At 45.6% G+C, this 17,322-nt stretch overlaps 1 protein-coding gene across 1 annotated transcript in view; it reads right to left on the bottom strand.

Annotated features, from left to right (window-relative positions):
- LOC124620838 (probable G-protein coupled receptor Mth-like 1) overlaps positions 1-17,322 on the bottom strand; it is a 548,776-nt gene that overhangs the window by 62,689 nt on the left and 468,765 nt on the right. Inside the window, exon 3 of the mRNA XM_047147097.1 lies at positions 12,403-12,481. Within this exon, the coding sequence (XP_047003053.1) occupies positions 12,403-12,481 (79 nt within the window). The remainder of the gene's footprint in view (positions 1-12,402; positions 12,482-17,322) is intronic.

Below are 17,322 nucleotides of genomic sequence, written 5' to 3'. Positions count from 1 at the left end.
TGTTTCGATCCACTTACTGATTTAACGTAAGACCAGAACTTCCTAGGAAGTCGGTACATAGAACTGTACTTTCGAATTCACTGAACGCTTCACGCATAGCCCTCCTTACGCTAACTTTGACATCGTTTAGCTTCTGTTTGTCTGACAAGGAGACGGCACAATCGTGGGGTTGGGGATTTGTTCGAAATTTTGTTTGCTGAAAGAGGACCCCTAACACCTCACGTGGTTAAAACATTAGGACGTACTACGCGGAAAATCTCGGAAAAAATCGATCCAAAGTTTCTTAGGTGTCTTATGAGTATACAGTGTTACTTCATTGCCGAGCCGCCGTCTGGCCTAGATGGTTAGAGCTCGGACTCTTACGCCAGATATCTCGTGTTTGATTCCTCCTCGGACACTTTTTTTTCTTCTGTTTCATTTTATTTTGGTATTCCGCCAATTACTCAGAAAGTTTCCCAAACCTACATTATCTTGAACAAATTAGTTACATTATTGAACAAAAATTATTTTGTTTTTGTCGAACAACACAATTCATGGCGGTGGGTTTTCCATTCTTCATTATAAAGTATATGAGGAGAGACATTGGGTTTTTAATCAGAATAACGAAGTCGATTGGGAAACATTAAATTTTTATACATATCATAATTATAAACAACAACATAGCATCGCGAGAGATTTCTTCCTAAGATGTCGATGCAATTAAATTATTTTCGATCAACAGCTTTTCATAATACACCACTGCGTCCTTCAATCGTAATTTATATACGAGGGCAGTTCAATAAGTAATGCAACACATTTTTTTTCTCGGCTAATTTTGGTTGAAAAAAAACGGAAATTTCTTGTGGAATATTTTCAAACATTCCCGCTTCGTCTCGTATAGTTTCATTGACTTCCGACAGGTGGCAGCGCTGTACGGAGCTGTTAAAATGGGGTCTGTAACGGATGTGCGTTGGAAACAACGGGCAGTGATCGAGTTTCTTTTGGCGGAAAACCAGGGCATCTCAGATATTCATAGGCGCTTGCAGAATGTCTACGGTGATCTGGCAGTGGACAAAAGCACGGTGAGTCGTTGGGCAAAGCGTGTGTCATCATCGCCACAAGGTCAAGCAAGACTGTCTGATCTCCCGCGTGCGGGCCGGCCGTGCACAGCTGTGACTCCTGCAATGGCGGAGCGTGCGAACACACTCGTTCGAGATGATCGACGGGTCACCATCAAACAACTCAGTGCTCAACTTGACATCTCTGTTGGTAGTGCTGTCACAATTGTTCACCAGTTGGGATATTCAAAGGTTTGTTCCCGCTGGGTCCCTCATTGTCTAACCGAACACCATAAAGAGCAAAGGAGAACCATCTGTGCGGAATTGCTTGCTCGTCATGTGGCTGAAGGTGACAATTTCTTGTCAAAGATTGTTACAGGCGATGAAACATGGGTTCATCACTTCGAACCTGAAACAAAACGGCAATCAATGGAGTGGCGCCACACCCACTCCCCTACCAAGAAAAAGTTTAAAGCCATACCCTCAGCCGGTAAAGTCACGGTTACATTCTTCTGGGACGCTGAAGGGGTTATTCTGTTCGATGTCCTTCCCCACGGTCAAACGATCAACTCTGGAGTGTATTGTGCTACTCTTCAGAAATTGAAGAAACGACTTCAGCGTGTTCGTAGGCACAAAAATCTGAACGAACTTCTCCTTCTTCATGACAACGCAAGACCTCACACAAGTCTTCGCACCCGAGAGCAGCTCACAAAACTTCAGTGGACTGTTCTTCCTCATGCACCCTACAGCCCCGATCTCGCACCTTCGGATTTCCATATGTTTGGCCCAATGAAGGACGCAATCCGTGGGAGGCACTACGCGGATGATGAAGAAGTTATTGATGCAGTACGACGTTGACTCCGACATCGACCAGTGGAATGGCACCGTGCAGGCATACAGGCCCTCATTTCAAGGTGGCGTAAGGCCGTAGCATTGAATGGAGATTACGTTGAAAAATAGTGTTGTGTAGCTAAAAGATTGGGGAATAACCTGGTGTATTTCAATGCTGAATAAAACAACCCCTGTTTCAGAAAAAAATGTGTTGCATTACTTATTGAACTGCCCTCGTATATCACTATGAATGGATTCTTCAGGAATTTCTTCTCCTGTTCCAGAGGAGCCAGCAACTTCTTCAGTCGACATGTTTAACCTCGGATCGGAATAATACGTTGAAATTTGAAACAGGCACGACTGTTCACGACGAAATCTTGAAACAGGCACGTCTGTTCGCGACGAAATCGAAAAACAAACTGCCGTTTACTTCTCACGGCTCGCGCACAGTCCTATTCGCAGATGACCGTTATAATCCGAAGGGGACCCTTACAAAGCCCCTTTAAACCTTGAAACCCCATAAAACGGAATAGAACAACGAGCACGAATATTTTTCAGTGAATGAAAAACTTTACGTTCTTGAGCTAAAATAATGTTTTAAAATAATATAGGTTTGAGAAACTTTTTGAATAATTGGTGCCGGCCGCGGTGGTCGTGCGGTTCTAGGCGCTCCCGTCCGGAGCCGCGCTGCTGCTACGGTCGCAGGTTCGAATCCTGCCTCGGGCATGGATGTGTGTGATGTCCTTAGATTAGTTAGGTTTAATTAGTTCTAAGTTCTAGGGGACTGATGACCTCACATGTTAAGTACCATAGTGCTCAGAGCCACTTGAACCATTTTGAATAATTGGTGGAATAACAAAAGAAAATGAAACAGAAGAAAAAAAAAGGTGCTGGAGTAGGAATCGAACCCGAGACATCTGGCCTAAGAGTCCGAGCCCTAACCACCTAGGCCAGACGGCGGCTCGGCCATGGACTAACATTGTCTGCTCATAAGACACCTAAGAAACTTTGGATCGATTTTTCCCGGGATTTTCCGGGTAGTGCGTCCTAATATTTTAACCACATGAGGTGTTAGGGGTACTCTTTCACCACACAAACTTTCGGACAAATCCCCGACCCCACGGTCGTGCCGTATCCTTGTGAGAGGTTTTGGCTGCGTTTAAGTTTGCAGTGGCGAGGGAGATTAAAGCGCACACAAAGGAAAGAGGGGAGAAGCAAATATCGCAGCTTAGCTCTCAGCGCAACAGAAGCGGAACTAGGCACGTGTGTGAGCGACCCGCTCGGTCGGCGTGCCTGCCCCCGTCTGGAGGAGCTGATGCGAGCCGAGCTGCGACGCAGTGGGAGCACACGTGTGCGACTAGGCGGCCGGCTGTGTAGACGGGAGATGCGGGCCGGGCCGCTTTGAGCGGCGCTGAATGCGGCGGCCGACGTGACGCGCCCGGGGGCGCCGGCTCCCAGCCCTGAATCAAATGAATGCTCCTTTAGGCGGCATTCAATTGCCGTAATTGGGCTCGCTTTTACGGCAGCTTCGCGCTGGCCGCCAGTCCACCACCCTGCTCGCGGCGACAAAGCCCCCATGTCACCGTGACCGCTCTGCCGATGGACGCCAGCGTAAATAAACGAGAGCCGATCTGGCACCTGCAACGCTTAAGCCAGTCGCCCTCTACTTCCATCCGTCTCCGTAGTCGAATGTTGTCGCACACCATAGTTGGCGACGGCTGCCGTGGTATCTCATTTCCTGCCCGCGTTCTAAGGAAGGGGAACTTCGAGCTGACAGGCCAGGATTCTTGGATGGCTTTCGGGGCCAATGATTCATAAGACAATGAAACGTCCCCTTTGAACAATTATACAAGACTGTGCTTAAACTGACACACAATATTTTGTTAGCGTAACGCAATCTGACTTTCAAAATTCCCTACAAAAGAATGGCCCTGACTAACATTAAACTATACCTTTCACAAATCACTTACCTCACAAAAATCTTCGCTGCTCAAGCTACTGCAATACAGCGAGCGCCACTACTGCCAGCTAAATAAAAGATTCAAACTATGGAAGGCACTAACTACTGATAGGGATAGTTAGCAAATGAAAGATATTAATAAAGAACAAACAATGTATTTACCTTGATATCATCATATATAAATATAGCAGTTCATGACAAATTTCAAAACTCCGCCATCTCTCTCTCCACATCCACCACTGCTGGCGGCTCACCTCCAACTGCGCAACGCTACGCGCTGTTCACAGCCAGCTGCCTAACACTACAATGGCGAGTATTACAACAATGCAAAGCAGCCACAGACTGCACACAGCACAGTCAATGATTTTCATACAGAGGTGGCGTTACCAATAAAAAAACCTAAACAGCCTACTTACAACAAGCTGCGGAAATGGAGCACCAGTAAAGTGTAAGGAGACGCTCCTAGTGAGACCTGAGTTTTGTCCTGGCCTATACAACTTTCAAATAACTTCCGGGAATTCAGCCGGGTGACACTTTCAGCGACCGCCGATATTTCGCGGAAAGATAACACACACACACACTGAACACTAGTGCCACCAAAGATGAGCTATCCATAGTGAGACTACGGATTCGCAGGTAGTATTGACTCTGCCCCTCTGTTTTTTGACAAGGGAGAGAGCCGGATTCCAAACAGAGTTTAAACAGAAACCTCCATCCATGTTAACGAGGTTGCTCGCTAATTTAAACTCAACTGCCTCCTTAATAACACTGTCCCAATAGCTGGACGTGCATGCCAATATCTCGGTGTTGTTATATAACATGGGGTGACCAGTATCCAAGCAATGTTCGGCAATAGCAGATCTGCTTCGCTGCTGTAATCGTGTGTGCCGTTTATGCTCAGTACATCGGCCCTCCACGGTCCTGATAGTTTGACCAATATATGCCATGCCGCAGCTACAAGGAATACTATATACACCCGCCTTACACAGTCCAAGATCATCCTTAACGGAAGTCAAAAGTGCTCTAATTTTAGATGGAGGTCGGAAAACACATTTCAGATCGTATTTCCGTAAAATACGACCGATATTGTCGGATGTGTTTCCTACGTAAGGCAAAAAGGCAGTACACTTAGGTGTTGGCTCAGAATTATCATCAGTCACCCGATGTACAGTTGGTCGAAAGCGCAACGCACGTTCAATCTATCACTATAACCATTTTGACGAAACGTAACTTCAAGATGGGACAGCTCAGTTGTCAAAGTCTCAGCGTCGGAAACGGCATGTACCCTGTGTACCAAGGTACAAAGTACCCCTTCACACTGAGCTGGATGGTGACAACTATTAGCCTGTAAGTACAAGTCGGTGTGAATAAGTTCCCTGTAGACTACATGTCCCAATGATCCATCATCCTTCCTCCTAACCAACACGTCAAGAAAGGGAAGGGAACCATCCTCTTCCACCTCCATCGTAAAACAAATGTTCGGGTGGATCGAGTTCAGATGTTCTAGAAAGGCATTCAAATTCTCCCTACCATGAGGCCAAACAACAAACGCATTGTCAACATATCTAAAGAAACAGGCGAGTTTCAAAGGCGCCGACTCCAATGCACGTTCCTCGAAGTCTTCCATAAACAAATTTGCGATCACAGGACAGAACGGACTACCCATCGCAACGCCATCTGTTTGCTCGTAATACTGGTCATTAAATAAAAAGTAAGTGGATGTCGACACATGCCGAAAGAGATTAGTTAATTCAGCACCAAACCTGGCCTCAATTAACCGCAACGAATCAGACAGAGGAACACGAGTGAAGAGAGACAATGGCGGGGTGTTCTCCCGCCGAAATATCGCCGGTCGCTGAAAGTGTCACCTGGCTGAATTCCCGGAAGTTATTTGAAAGATGCTCCTACGTTTCATGCTGCATCACCCAGTTACGTTCGATGGTGATGTGCTATTCCAGAACATGGCGAGCCTAGGCAACACTATTCGCGTGGACGGAGGAATTTAAAAAAAAAAAACTGGTCTGGAACGGAAGCGACAATTTGAATCGAGGAGGGAGGCGTACCAAGTGTGCAGTTGTGTGACCCGCTGTGGCAAGTGTGGTTAACGCAGTTGCCTAGTACGTGGAAGACCCGGGTTCGATTCCCGGCATTGGTACAAACTGTCACTCGCCGCTTCAGTCCATACACATACACTGAAGTCCCAAAGAAACTAGTATAGACATGTGTATTGAAATACACAGATATGTAAACAGGCTGAATACGGCCTTGTGGTCGGCAACGGCTGTACAAGACAACATGTGTCTGGTGCAGTTGTTACGTCGGTTACTGCGGCTACAATGGCAGGTCATCAAGATTTAAGGGAGTTTGAACGTGGTGTTATAGTCGGCGCACGAGCGGTTGGACACAACATCTCCGAGGTAGCGATGAAGTGATGATTTTCCCGTACGACCATTTCACGAGCGTACCGTGAATGTCAGGAATCCGGTAAAACGTCAGATCTCCAACATCGCTGCAGCCGGAAACAGATCCAGCAAGAACGGGACCAACGACGACTGAAGAGAACCGTTCAACGTGACAGAAGTGCATCCTTTCCACAAATTGCTGCAGGTTTCAATGCTGGGCCATCAACAAGTGTTTGGGTGCGAATTACTCAACAAAACATCACCGATATGGGCTCTCGGAGCCGAAGGTTCACTCGTGTACCCTTGATGACTGCACGACACAAAGCTTTACGACTTGCCTGGGCCCGTCAACACCGATATTGGACTGTTCATGACTGGAAACATGTTGCCTGGTAGGGCGAGTCTCGTTTCAGATTGTGTCGGGCGGACGCACGTGTACGTGTATGGAGACAACATAATGAATCCATAGACCGTACTTGTCAGCAGGGGACTGTTCTAGCTGTGGAGTCTCTCTAATGGTGGGGGCGAGTGCAGTTGTTGTGATATGGGACTCCTGATACATCTAGGGGTCAAATGGCTCTGAGCACTATGGGACTTAACATCTATGGTCAACAGTCCCCTAGAACTTAGAACTACTTAAACCTAACTAACCTAAGGACATCACACAACACCCAGCCATCACGAGGTAGAGAAAATCCCTGACCCCGCCGGGAATCGAACCCGGGAAGCCGGGCGTGGGAAGCGAGAACGCTACCGCACGACCACGAGATGCGGGCGAAACATCTAGATACGACTCTTGACAGATGACACGTGCATAAGCATTCTGTCTGATCACCTTCATCCATTAATGTCCATTGTGCATTGGGCAATCCTAGCAGAACAATGCGACACCCCACATGTCCAGAATTGCTACAGAGTGACTCCAGGTACACTTTAAACACGTCCGCTGACCATCAAACTCCCCAGAGCATATCTGCCTTGCAACGTGCTGTTTAGAAGAGACCTCCACCCTCTTGTTCTCTTACAGATTTATGGACAGCCCTGCAGGTTTATGTTGTCGTTTCCCTCCAGCGCTACTTCAGACATTAGTCGAGTCCATGCGACGTCATGTTTCGGCACGTCTGCGTGCTCGCGGGGGCCCTACACGATATTAGGCAGGTGTACCAGTTTCTCTGCCCCTTCAGTGTAAAATCATATCTGTATGAGACCAGTAAAGTCACTGAAACTGCGTCATTTCATTCATTCCTTATGTTTTATCGCATTTATCTTTATCTTCCTCCTCCACTCACGTGCTTTGTTGCCAGCGCTCATACTTTCAAACTACCTGCGTGTAATTTGTCCGTATTGCTGTACTACTCATGAACGAACATAAACTGTATTTTACGCACTAATGACGTCACCGTAATATCTACATGTTTGACTCCACACTAATGAGTCAAAACTTACGACCAACTGCTTAATAAAGTGATGTTCCACCTTAGGGACTCAACAGAGCAGCGATTCCGCGTGGCGTGGATTTGACAAGTCCTTGGCAGATTTCCGGAGATATGTAGAGCACAGGTCACGCGATCTCCGTGCATTATGGGCCGGTGGTTTTGGGGCACAGATCTGGCGCCTGATAGCATCCCAGATGTGTTCCATCGGGTTCAGGTCAGGCGAAATTCGTGGCCAAGGCGTCGAAGTGAGATTCTTTCACGCTCCTCATACTACTGCAACGCGTTTCTGGCCTTGTTATGCGGACCATTATTCTGCTAGATGCCATCGCCGTCGGGGAAGGTGTCGAATATGAAGGAACCCAGCTGGTCAGACAAAATGTTTCTATCCTGCTCAACCTTTAATGTAAGATTATAGTCCTTAATGAGTGCAGTACGATAGCATTTTAAATTCGGTCAATAATTATATGAAATACTGTAAATTAAATTTTTGTTTCCTACTGAAAGCCATTGGATTGGCAACCTACAATTGGAATCTTAGCGCGGTGACCAGACTAAACTACTTTCGTCCAGCCATAACTGTGGGTTCTTTGATTGTTCTGGGAGAAGGCTCATCAAACAAGAACACAAGGAATATTAGTTCACTGTATTACTTCTTTGCCACTTGACTGCTTGACAATTTGCAACTGTCACTGACTATGAAAGTATCACGTGATGCACAGATTAACAAATTGTTCTCTGCAGTACAATATGCAACATTTACGAAAGTACATTTCATCAGAAACTTTAACGACTGTCACTGTCCAACACGATGTTGCTAATTGTTGTATCTGAGGTCTCTGGGGGGAGGGGGGGGGGGGGTGAGTTCCTGTATATTCGGCACTACACTGATAGGCCAAAACATTATGACCACTGCCCACAGTCACGTCGGATGCCGCCTCGTGACGTTGCAGGCAAGTGAAGCGGAAACAAAAGTACAGTTTGTCCCACTCAAACCTCCTAATTTCGAGGACCCAGGAGAGAAAAACCACAGTAGATACGACAGTGAAAAATGCACCAAATTGTAAAACATCTCAAAGAATTTATATTCCCGCGTCAGAAGTGCCAAGTACCGTCGCCAGAGTGCAGCATGGTCGCATGAAGTGAAAATGGCGACTCAAAAGCAGCGCGCGCAAGCAGTAGTGTGGTTTGCAGGAACAAAATCGCCGATTACTGTGCAAAGAAATTATCGTTGTGTGTATGAATGTGATCAACCTGATGTGAAAACAATTGAGGAATGGTATAGGAAGTTTCTGGCAACAGTAAGTGTTCTGAAACATTCTGCCGGCCGAAGTGGCCGTGCGGTTAAAGGCGCTGCAGTCTGGAACCGCAGGACCGCTACGGTCGCAGGTTCGAATCCTGCCTCGGGCATGGATGTTTGTGATGTCCTTAGGTTGGTTAGGTTTAACTAGTTCTAAGTTCTAGGGGACTAATGACCTCAGCAGTTGAGTCCCATAGTGCTCAGAGCCATTTGAACCATTTTTTGAAACATTCTGGTGGTGCATGTTACAGAGTTTCAGAAGAGACAGTGGAGGACATCAGACAAACGTTTCTCAGAAGCCCACGTAAGTCAATTCGTCAAGCAATTAGGCAACTTGGTGTATCTCGATCAACATTGCATCGTGCAGTTCACCAGCAGCTTCGACATGTGCTTACAAAGTGAAAATTCTGGAACATCTGACGCCAAACGACAAACCACGCCGACAACAATTTGCTGCGGAAATGCTGTTGCGTATTGATATGGATGCCAGCTTCCTCCAAAGTTGTTTATTCTCAGATAAGGCAACCTTTCATCTTTCAGGAAGGGTTAATAGGCATAATATTCGGATCTGTGGTTCGCAAATTCCGCAAGTTGTCATTGAACATGTTCCTGATAGCCCTAAACTAAACGTCTGGTGCGGGCTAATGCACGACAGGATTGTTGGACTGTTCTCCTTTGCGGAACAAACAGTGAATGGGTCATTGTATCTGGATATGTTGGAGCAGTTTGTGTACCCTCAGATACAAGACTTACAAACCAACACCATTTTTCAACAAGATGGAACTCCGCCACATTGGTCAACGGCTGTTAGCAAGTTCCTGGATAGGGAATTTCCCAATCGTTGGATCGGACGCGGAGGACCCATTGCCTGGTCACCCCGTTCACCCGATATTACACTGCTATATTTCTTCATGTGGGGATTCGTGAAGGACCACGTGTATGTGACCAAAGTTGACGATATTCCTACGTTGCGACATTGGATCACTAATGTGATTGCAACAATAACAGAGGAAATGTTACAAAGAACTTGGCAAGAAATTTAATGTAGACTCGATAATCTTCGTGCTACAAATGGTTCACATGTAGAGGTGTACTGATGATAAATAAATAAATTCTTTGTGATGCTCAACAATGTGGTGCATTTTTCATTGTCGTATCTACCGTGGTATTTTTCCTTGGGTCTTTGAAATCAGATAGGTTTGAGTGGGACACCCTGTATGTAAGCAGAGCAGACACAGATGGAGGATCACTCTCCCGAAGATATGGTCTGCAAATGGGGAAATCCACTGAGATAAGCGACTTTGACAAAGGGCATTTTTTATTAAGCAGAGTCTGTGAACGAGTATCTCGGAAACAGAGAAACTGGTCGAATGTTCATGTACTACTGTAGTGAGCATCTACGGAAAGGTATGAGAACAGTGAAACTACTATTAGGCGCTGAATGGTTCTTCACAGAATGTGTGGTTCGGCGGATTGTCTGCTCTGTAAAGGAGGATAGATGGTGATTTATGGCATCGCTGCCGAAAGGGCACAATGCTGGTCCACGCAAAACTGTTTCAGAGCCACACCGTTCATCGTACATTGTTAAACATGGAGCTCCGAAGCAGATCACCCCTACGTGTTCATATGTTGACCCAACGACATCGTCAGTTACGATTGCAGAGGACATGGGATCATCGGGATTCGACCGTCGATCAAAGAAAACGTGTCGGCATTACGAGCGAATCACATTTTTGCTATACTAAGTCGATGGTCGTCTCCAAAATCGTCGTCATTGAGGTGAACGACGGGTCGAGACGTGCAGCACACCACGCGCTTTCATGTGATGTGTGGTAGTAATCGAAGACACGCTGACAGTTGCGAACCACGTGTGTCCCTTCATGTCGGATGTCTTCCCCGATGACCATGTCATCTTTCAGCGATATAATTGTCCGTGTCTCGGAGCCGGAAGTGGTTTGAGGAGCATGATAGTGAACTCACGCTGGTCTGTCGACGACCAAATTCTCTGGGTCGCGTACGCAAATCATCGGCCCGTTATTTACGCGAATTGCATGACCTGTGCGTAGATATTTAATGCCACGTACCTTCAGACACCTATCGACGAGCTGTCGGATCCCTGATACGCAGAATCAGGGATGTGTTTCATTCCAAAGACGGACAAACAAACTATCAAGCAGGTGGTCATAATGTTTTGGCTCTTCATTATACACTGACTTCCAGTGGAAGGTCACTGGTGTACTGAGACGGGTGGCGAGGTCTTCAGAAGCACCTCCTATGCGTCGTTGCGCATTGCGGTGAACATTTTCTACCGTCTGTGGTAGGGGGCACGCGCTGCCTACATTGCTGTCGCACTGTGATCTCTGGACGATACCATGACATAAATGACTAAGTCCAACCACAACCAGGAGAGATTGCCACTTGTCTGGCTATAAAATCTCAGATTTCAAAACTTTCTTCTTCCCTTCAGATATTCAGTAGGTTTAAGTAAAAGTGCTGCCCTCGACACATTAGCGTTACTCGTTAAAAGAGAAAGGCGTTTTGCAATTTTCCTCTGTTTTTGACCCTCCACTGCTATATTTACGTAGAACGACATTAATTCAATACTGTCTGACAAATATTTATTAACAGAATACTGCTTGAGACATTAGACAACTCCCAAGGCATCTACTGAGCATCGAATGGGAACGCAGCAGTGTAGGACAATAGATGGGGACAAGTTTCGTTCCTGTGTGAATTGGTGATTGGTACGTTTGTTGCAACTGTTAATGATGAGAGTACCGCGCGGTATTACATCATATCGCAATCTAGCCACGTGACTGCATCTGAAGTTCATTTTTGAGAGAAAAGGGTAAAAACTGCAGACATAGTTTCACAGGGGACAGCTTTAAACGAACTGATCCAGAACCTCAGTAACAACGTGTGTCCCTGACAGAAATGCAACCACAAACAGGATTCTCTAGTAGCGTAATTTATTAAGTTGGGATAGCACAGAAGTGACTTGTGGTAATTCTGCAAGATTTTACTTTTGTTCCGTACTGGGATTTGCTATCCTGATACAGTCTGTGATCTGCTTCGGAATAGACATCAAGACGTTACTGATCTGAAGTTCACACTTTTCAATGCAGAGACAGAATTACTTGTGAAGATGGCTACGAAACATGTTCATGCTGAATGCGCCCTTCCTGTATAGTGACGTGAAATATGTTCATTATGTGTCCCCATAACTGCCACTATTAAGGTGTCAAAATACCTCTCCATATCTCGATTCAGCTGCTTGAGAGTTGATTCGTTGTGTTTATCATAGTCTAGACAAAAAAAGAATCTTAATTTTATGTACAGAAATTTCGTCTACGTACTTCCATACTTTTCTTGGTACTGGAATATGCAGATAAACGTATCATTTGCTCGGTTAGAGAAATATAAACACAATGAGACTCACCTGAACGTCCACCATATGTTTATACACATCGTGTTCAGCCAGAAGAACGCTGCCAGGAAGAAGAAGTGCATCGCGATCGCTGCAAACAGAACAGAAAAAAAATTCAGCTTCAAATAATCTTCCAGCTTTCGTAATGGGCGGTAGGCGGTAGTGGTTTCAAAAATATTTTCATTAGGTTTTCATAAAGTTTTGACATGAAATATTTGGTACACAATTATAAAATTTATGAAGTACAGCGTTTAAAGCAAATTGGAACGGTCACATAGATAATATTGTGGGTAGAGCAAACCAAACACTGCGATTCATTGGCAGAACACTTAGAAGGTGCAACAGGTCTACTAAAGAGACTGCTTACACCACGCTTGTCCGCCCTATTCTGGAGTATTGCTGTGCGGTGTGAGATCCGCGTCAGGTGGGACTGACGGTTGACATCGAAAAAGTACAAATGGTTCAAATGGCTCTGAGCACTATGGGACTCAACTGCTAAGGTCATTAGTCCCCTAGAACTTAGAACTAGTTAAACCTAACTAACCTAAGGACATCACAAACATCCATGCCCGAGGCAGGATTCGAACCTGCGACCGTAGCGGAAAAAGTACAAAGAAGGGCAGCTCGTTTTGTATTATTCCAAAATAGGGGAGATAGTGCCACAGACATGATACGTGAACTGGAGTGGCAATCACTAAACGGAAGCCGTTTTGTGTTGCGATGGGATCTTCTCGGCCGGCCGGGGTGGCCGAGCGGTTCTAGGCGCTGCAGTCTGGAACCGCGCGAATGCTACGGTCGCAGGTTCGAATCCTGCCTCGGGCATGGATGCGTGTGATGTCCTTAGGTTAGTTAGGTTTAAGTAGTTCTAAGTTCTAGGGGACTAATGACCTCAGAAGTTAAGTCCCATAGTGCTCAGAGCCATTTGAACTATTTTTTTGGGATCACCAGTTTTCTCCTCCGATTGCGAAAACATTCTGTTGGCACCCACCTACATAGGGAGAAATGATCATCACTATAAAATAAGAGAAATCAGGGCTCGCACAGAAAAATTTAAGTGCTCGTTTTTCCGCGTGCCGTTCGAGAGTGGAACGGTAGACAGCTTGAATGTGGTTCATTGTACCCTCTGCCAGGCACTTTATTATGAATAGTAATCACGTAGACGTGGACATATAATAATATAGTATAGTTACTTCCATGTCGCGGTCTTAAACGGGCTGCTTCCCGAGCGGGAAGGCGTGCCGGTCCCCCACACGAATCCACCCGGCGGATTAGTTCAAAATGGTTCAAATGGCTCTGAGCACTATGGGACTTAACATCTATGGTCATCAGTCCCCTAGAACTTAGAACTACTTAAACCTAACTAACCTAAGGACAGCACACAACACCCAGCCATCACGAGGCAGAGAAAATCCCTGACCCCGCCGGGAATCGAACCCGGGAACCCGGGCGTGGGAAGCGAGAACGCTACCGCACGACCACGAGATGCGGGCCGGCGGATTAGTGTCGAGGTCCGGTGTGCCGGCCAGCCTGTGGATGGTTTTTAATTCTTAAATGCATTATTTTTTTATTTCAAGCTGTAAAAATTACGACGTTAGTTTATAGTGCCTACATCATGAAAAAAATTTTAATTAAATCAACAAAGCATTATTGTTGACAATCGCTACAAACACAAAAACAGACCTCATTTCAAATCTATTGTAAAGACACACGAATTAACAGTCCACACCTTATCCACTTACGTTTTCAAAATAAAAAAGTAATTTTCAAACCCACAAATCAGTGCACAAACACTGAAAAAACGGCCCTACTTTCCGCCAAGACACACGCGCGTCAGTACATCCACACAGCTGATCGTCGAACTGGTTCAGTACATCCTGCCATTTACGATCGCTATGAACTATTAGCAGCTGCAGTAGAGTGTATACACTGAACTACATAACGAATTTGTTACAAAATGTTGCTCAGTATAGGATACATCGAAGAAATGAAGTCTGTAGCTGACCAGCGACACTATGCATTAAAAAGTTAAGGCGGTTTTCCATCCACCTCGGCGAATGCGGGTTGGTTTTCCTAATTCTGCCCCAGTTACGCTAGGTCGGCGATTGCTGCGCAAACACCGTTTCCACGTAATCGAACACCATAATTACTCTACCATGCAAACATCTGGGGTTACACTCGTCTGGTATGAGACGTTCCCGGGGGAGGGTGGGAGGGGGGGGGGGGGGAGGTCCACTGGGGGCCGAACCGCAGAATATCCCTATGTTCGGTGTGTGGCGGCGGTGGGGTGGGTGGACTGCTGTGGCCTGTTGTGGGGTTGTGAACTACTGAGGGCTGCGGCGGGACAAAGCCTCTCCGAAGTTTCTACGTCCCCGGTTTAATACTATACAATATAATACAATACAATACGTTACTTCCCTACTTTGTAAATCACCAACACTGCGGAACGGGAGAGCGATTAGAAAAACTTACTGCTAACAGAGATTAAAAAAAGTGGGCAGCAAGAAAAAAATGTTGGCTGCTGTCACAATCCGCAGAAATAGCGAAGCCCAAATTATCTCGGAGACATAACACTGACATGCTTATATTACGGTTGTCCCCTAATTGTTCTTCTGCTGTACGTAGTACAGAACGGTGTAAAATATGTTCGCATCCCTCCGCATTTAGCGTTTTCTTAAGCGGAATAAATGAAACGAAATATACGGTGAGACTAGTATTGTGTTGTAAAAGCCAAGTTTGTGGGACAGCACAATTAAGGAGTCTGTCGAAATAAAGATGTCAGAAAATCTAGTAAACAGGGACAGAGGTTTCAATTTAAACATTGATTGAGGTCTGGCATTCAATTTATTAAGATCTCGCCGGCCATTTCATCCAGCAGAGCTAGAAAACGTTGATAGAATGTGTGTTTCACTGAACACCAGAGCCAGCTCATTAAAAACAAAAAAGATGTAAAGGACCTAGAAGCTGTCGGGAACGTAATTCAGCTTTAAACAGCGGCGAGAGACACACCGTAGCTCACAGTCTGGTTAGAGTCCAGGGACACACAACAACAAAATTCGAAGCACCTTAATACGGTGGCTGAGTCTGTCGTCGAAATTTTGTGTATAAAATGGAAACAACAACTTGACTAAGCACCTGGAAGCTCATATTTTACGAGAGTTGGAAGTTAAATAGTGGCAACTATTTATTCACAACCGATACAAAAGAGTTACATGTTTTCACGTGTTACTGTCCTTCAAAGTAGTCACCAGCGTCGTGTAGAACCCGTTGCCAGCGGTGTGGAAGGCGTAGTATACCGTTAGCAGAGCCTGTTCTGTTGATGGTGCGAATGGAGCGGTCTACTGCCTGTCGAATCTCTGGAACAGTTCTGAAGCGAATGCCACGAATGGTTCCTTCATCTTCGGAATCAAATCAAAGTCACAAGGACTTAAGTCCGGGGAGTATGGTGGATGGTACAGTACTTCCCAGTCCCATCGACCGAACAGAGCAGCCACAGCTTGCGCTGTATGATCCCCCGCGCATTGTGCAGAATGAAGGATGGGTTGCGCAAGAAGTGTCGCCGCTTCTTTCGCAAAGCTGGTCGCAGGTCATAGACCAAAAACAGTAATACGACTTAAGTCCTTGTGACTTTGATTTGATTCCTAAGATGAAGGAACCATTCGTGGCATTCGCTTCAGAACTGTTCCAGGGATTCGACAGACAGTACACCGCTCCATCCGCACCATCAACAGATCAGGCTCTGCTAACGGTATACTACGCCTTCCACATCGCTGGCAAACGAGTTCTACACAACGCTGGTGACTACTTTGAACGACAGCAACAGGTGCAAACATGTAACTCTTTTGTATTGCTTGTGAATAAATAGTTGCCACTATTTAAGTTCTAACCCTCGTATTAATCAACATGAGAGATCATATCTTTAATTCTGAGATAATTTGTCCAAAATAAAAATCTTATGTGTGTGACTGCGGATTTGTTTATACATACACAGAGTAAAGCCGACGAGTTGATCGACATATTCGGAGTACTTGAGTGTTAAACTGACGCCACAGTAAACGTGGATGAATTTTCAAGCGCCGCGATATACTCCGACACGAAAAAAATCTCTCCATCCCAGTAAAACCGTCCTCACACGGGAGAGAAAGCTTACATTGACGCGGAGCCAGTCGAGTTTAGACGTCACAATATGGTACCTCATGTTTCACAGCACTCCCTAGTGTTTATACACTTCTGATGTCGTCAGCGTGGGGGCGATCTGTAGTATTATGGACACTGAGTAAATCTTTAACTGCCAAGATCGCTTATATGACTTATTCATATAGATTACCGTTTTCGGCTATTCTCTGTTGCCATATTAGGATCCGCAAACAATGGGACCGAAAGTGCTACGAAACGGCAACTAGGTCTAACGCCAAGCCGGCCATGGCGTCGAAACTTCAAGCTTCAAGCGTGTCCGGGGCCAAGGCCCGGACTATCATTCGGCTGCTCTCGGTCCTACTCTGGAGTACCCGAAACAGCGAGACATTTTATTTATCATTGCGGTGCGGCATTATGCGGTCGGCACAACTCTCTTGAGTTCGCTATTTGTTCGTAGTGTTTGCACAAAAAAAGGCAGTCTAGCGATCTATCGTTACAATCCTTTAAAATAAATGGGATTGACAGAAGAGAGGGACGAGAATTCACATAAGGTACCGCTTATTTGCTGCGAAACTTTAGGATGATAACAGCAAAATATTACAACGATAGACAGACGAGATTCACAATTCTGTATCATCAAGAAGCACTTTGTGCCAAATTTTCTGCCAGAGAGCACTTGAAAATATTGGTGGTACGAATAGTAAAATTTCTAGAGTCGCACCCATTACTCCATTTTTAGTTGCAACGGTTTTCGATGCAAATAAACGAGGAATATGGCGACTTCATATATCACAGCAA

Source organism: Schistocerca americana, chromosome 1 (assembly GCF_021461395.2).
Source record: "Schistocerca americana isolate TAMUIC-IGC-003095 chromosome 1, iqSchAmer2.1, whole genome shotgun sequence".
Classification (NCBI taxonomy): domain Eukaryota; kingdom Metazoa; phylum Arthropoda; class Insecta; order Orthoptera; family Acrididae; genus Schistocerca; species Schistocerca americana.
This window is presented reverse-complemented; position numbering and strand designations above follow the sequence as displayed.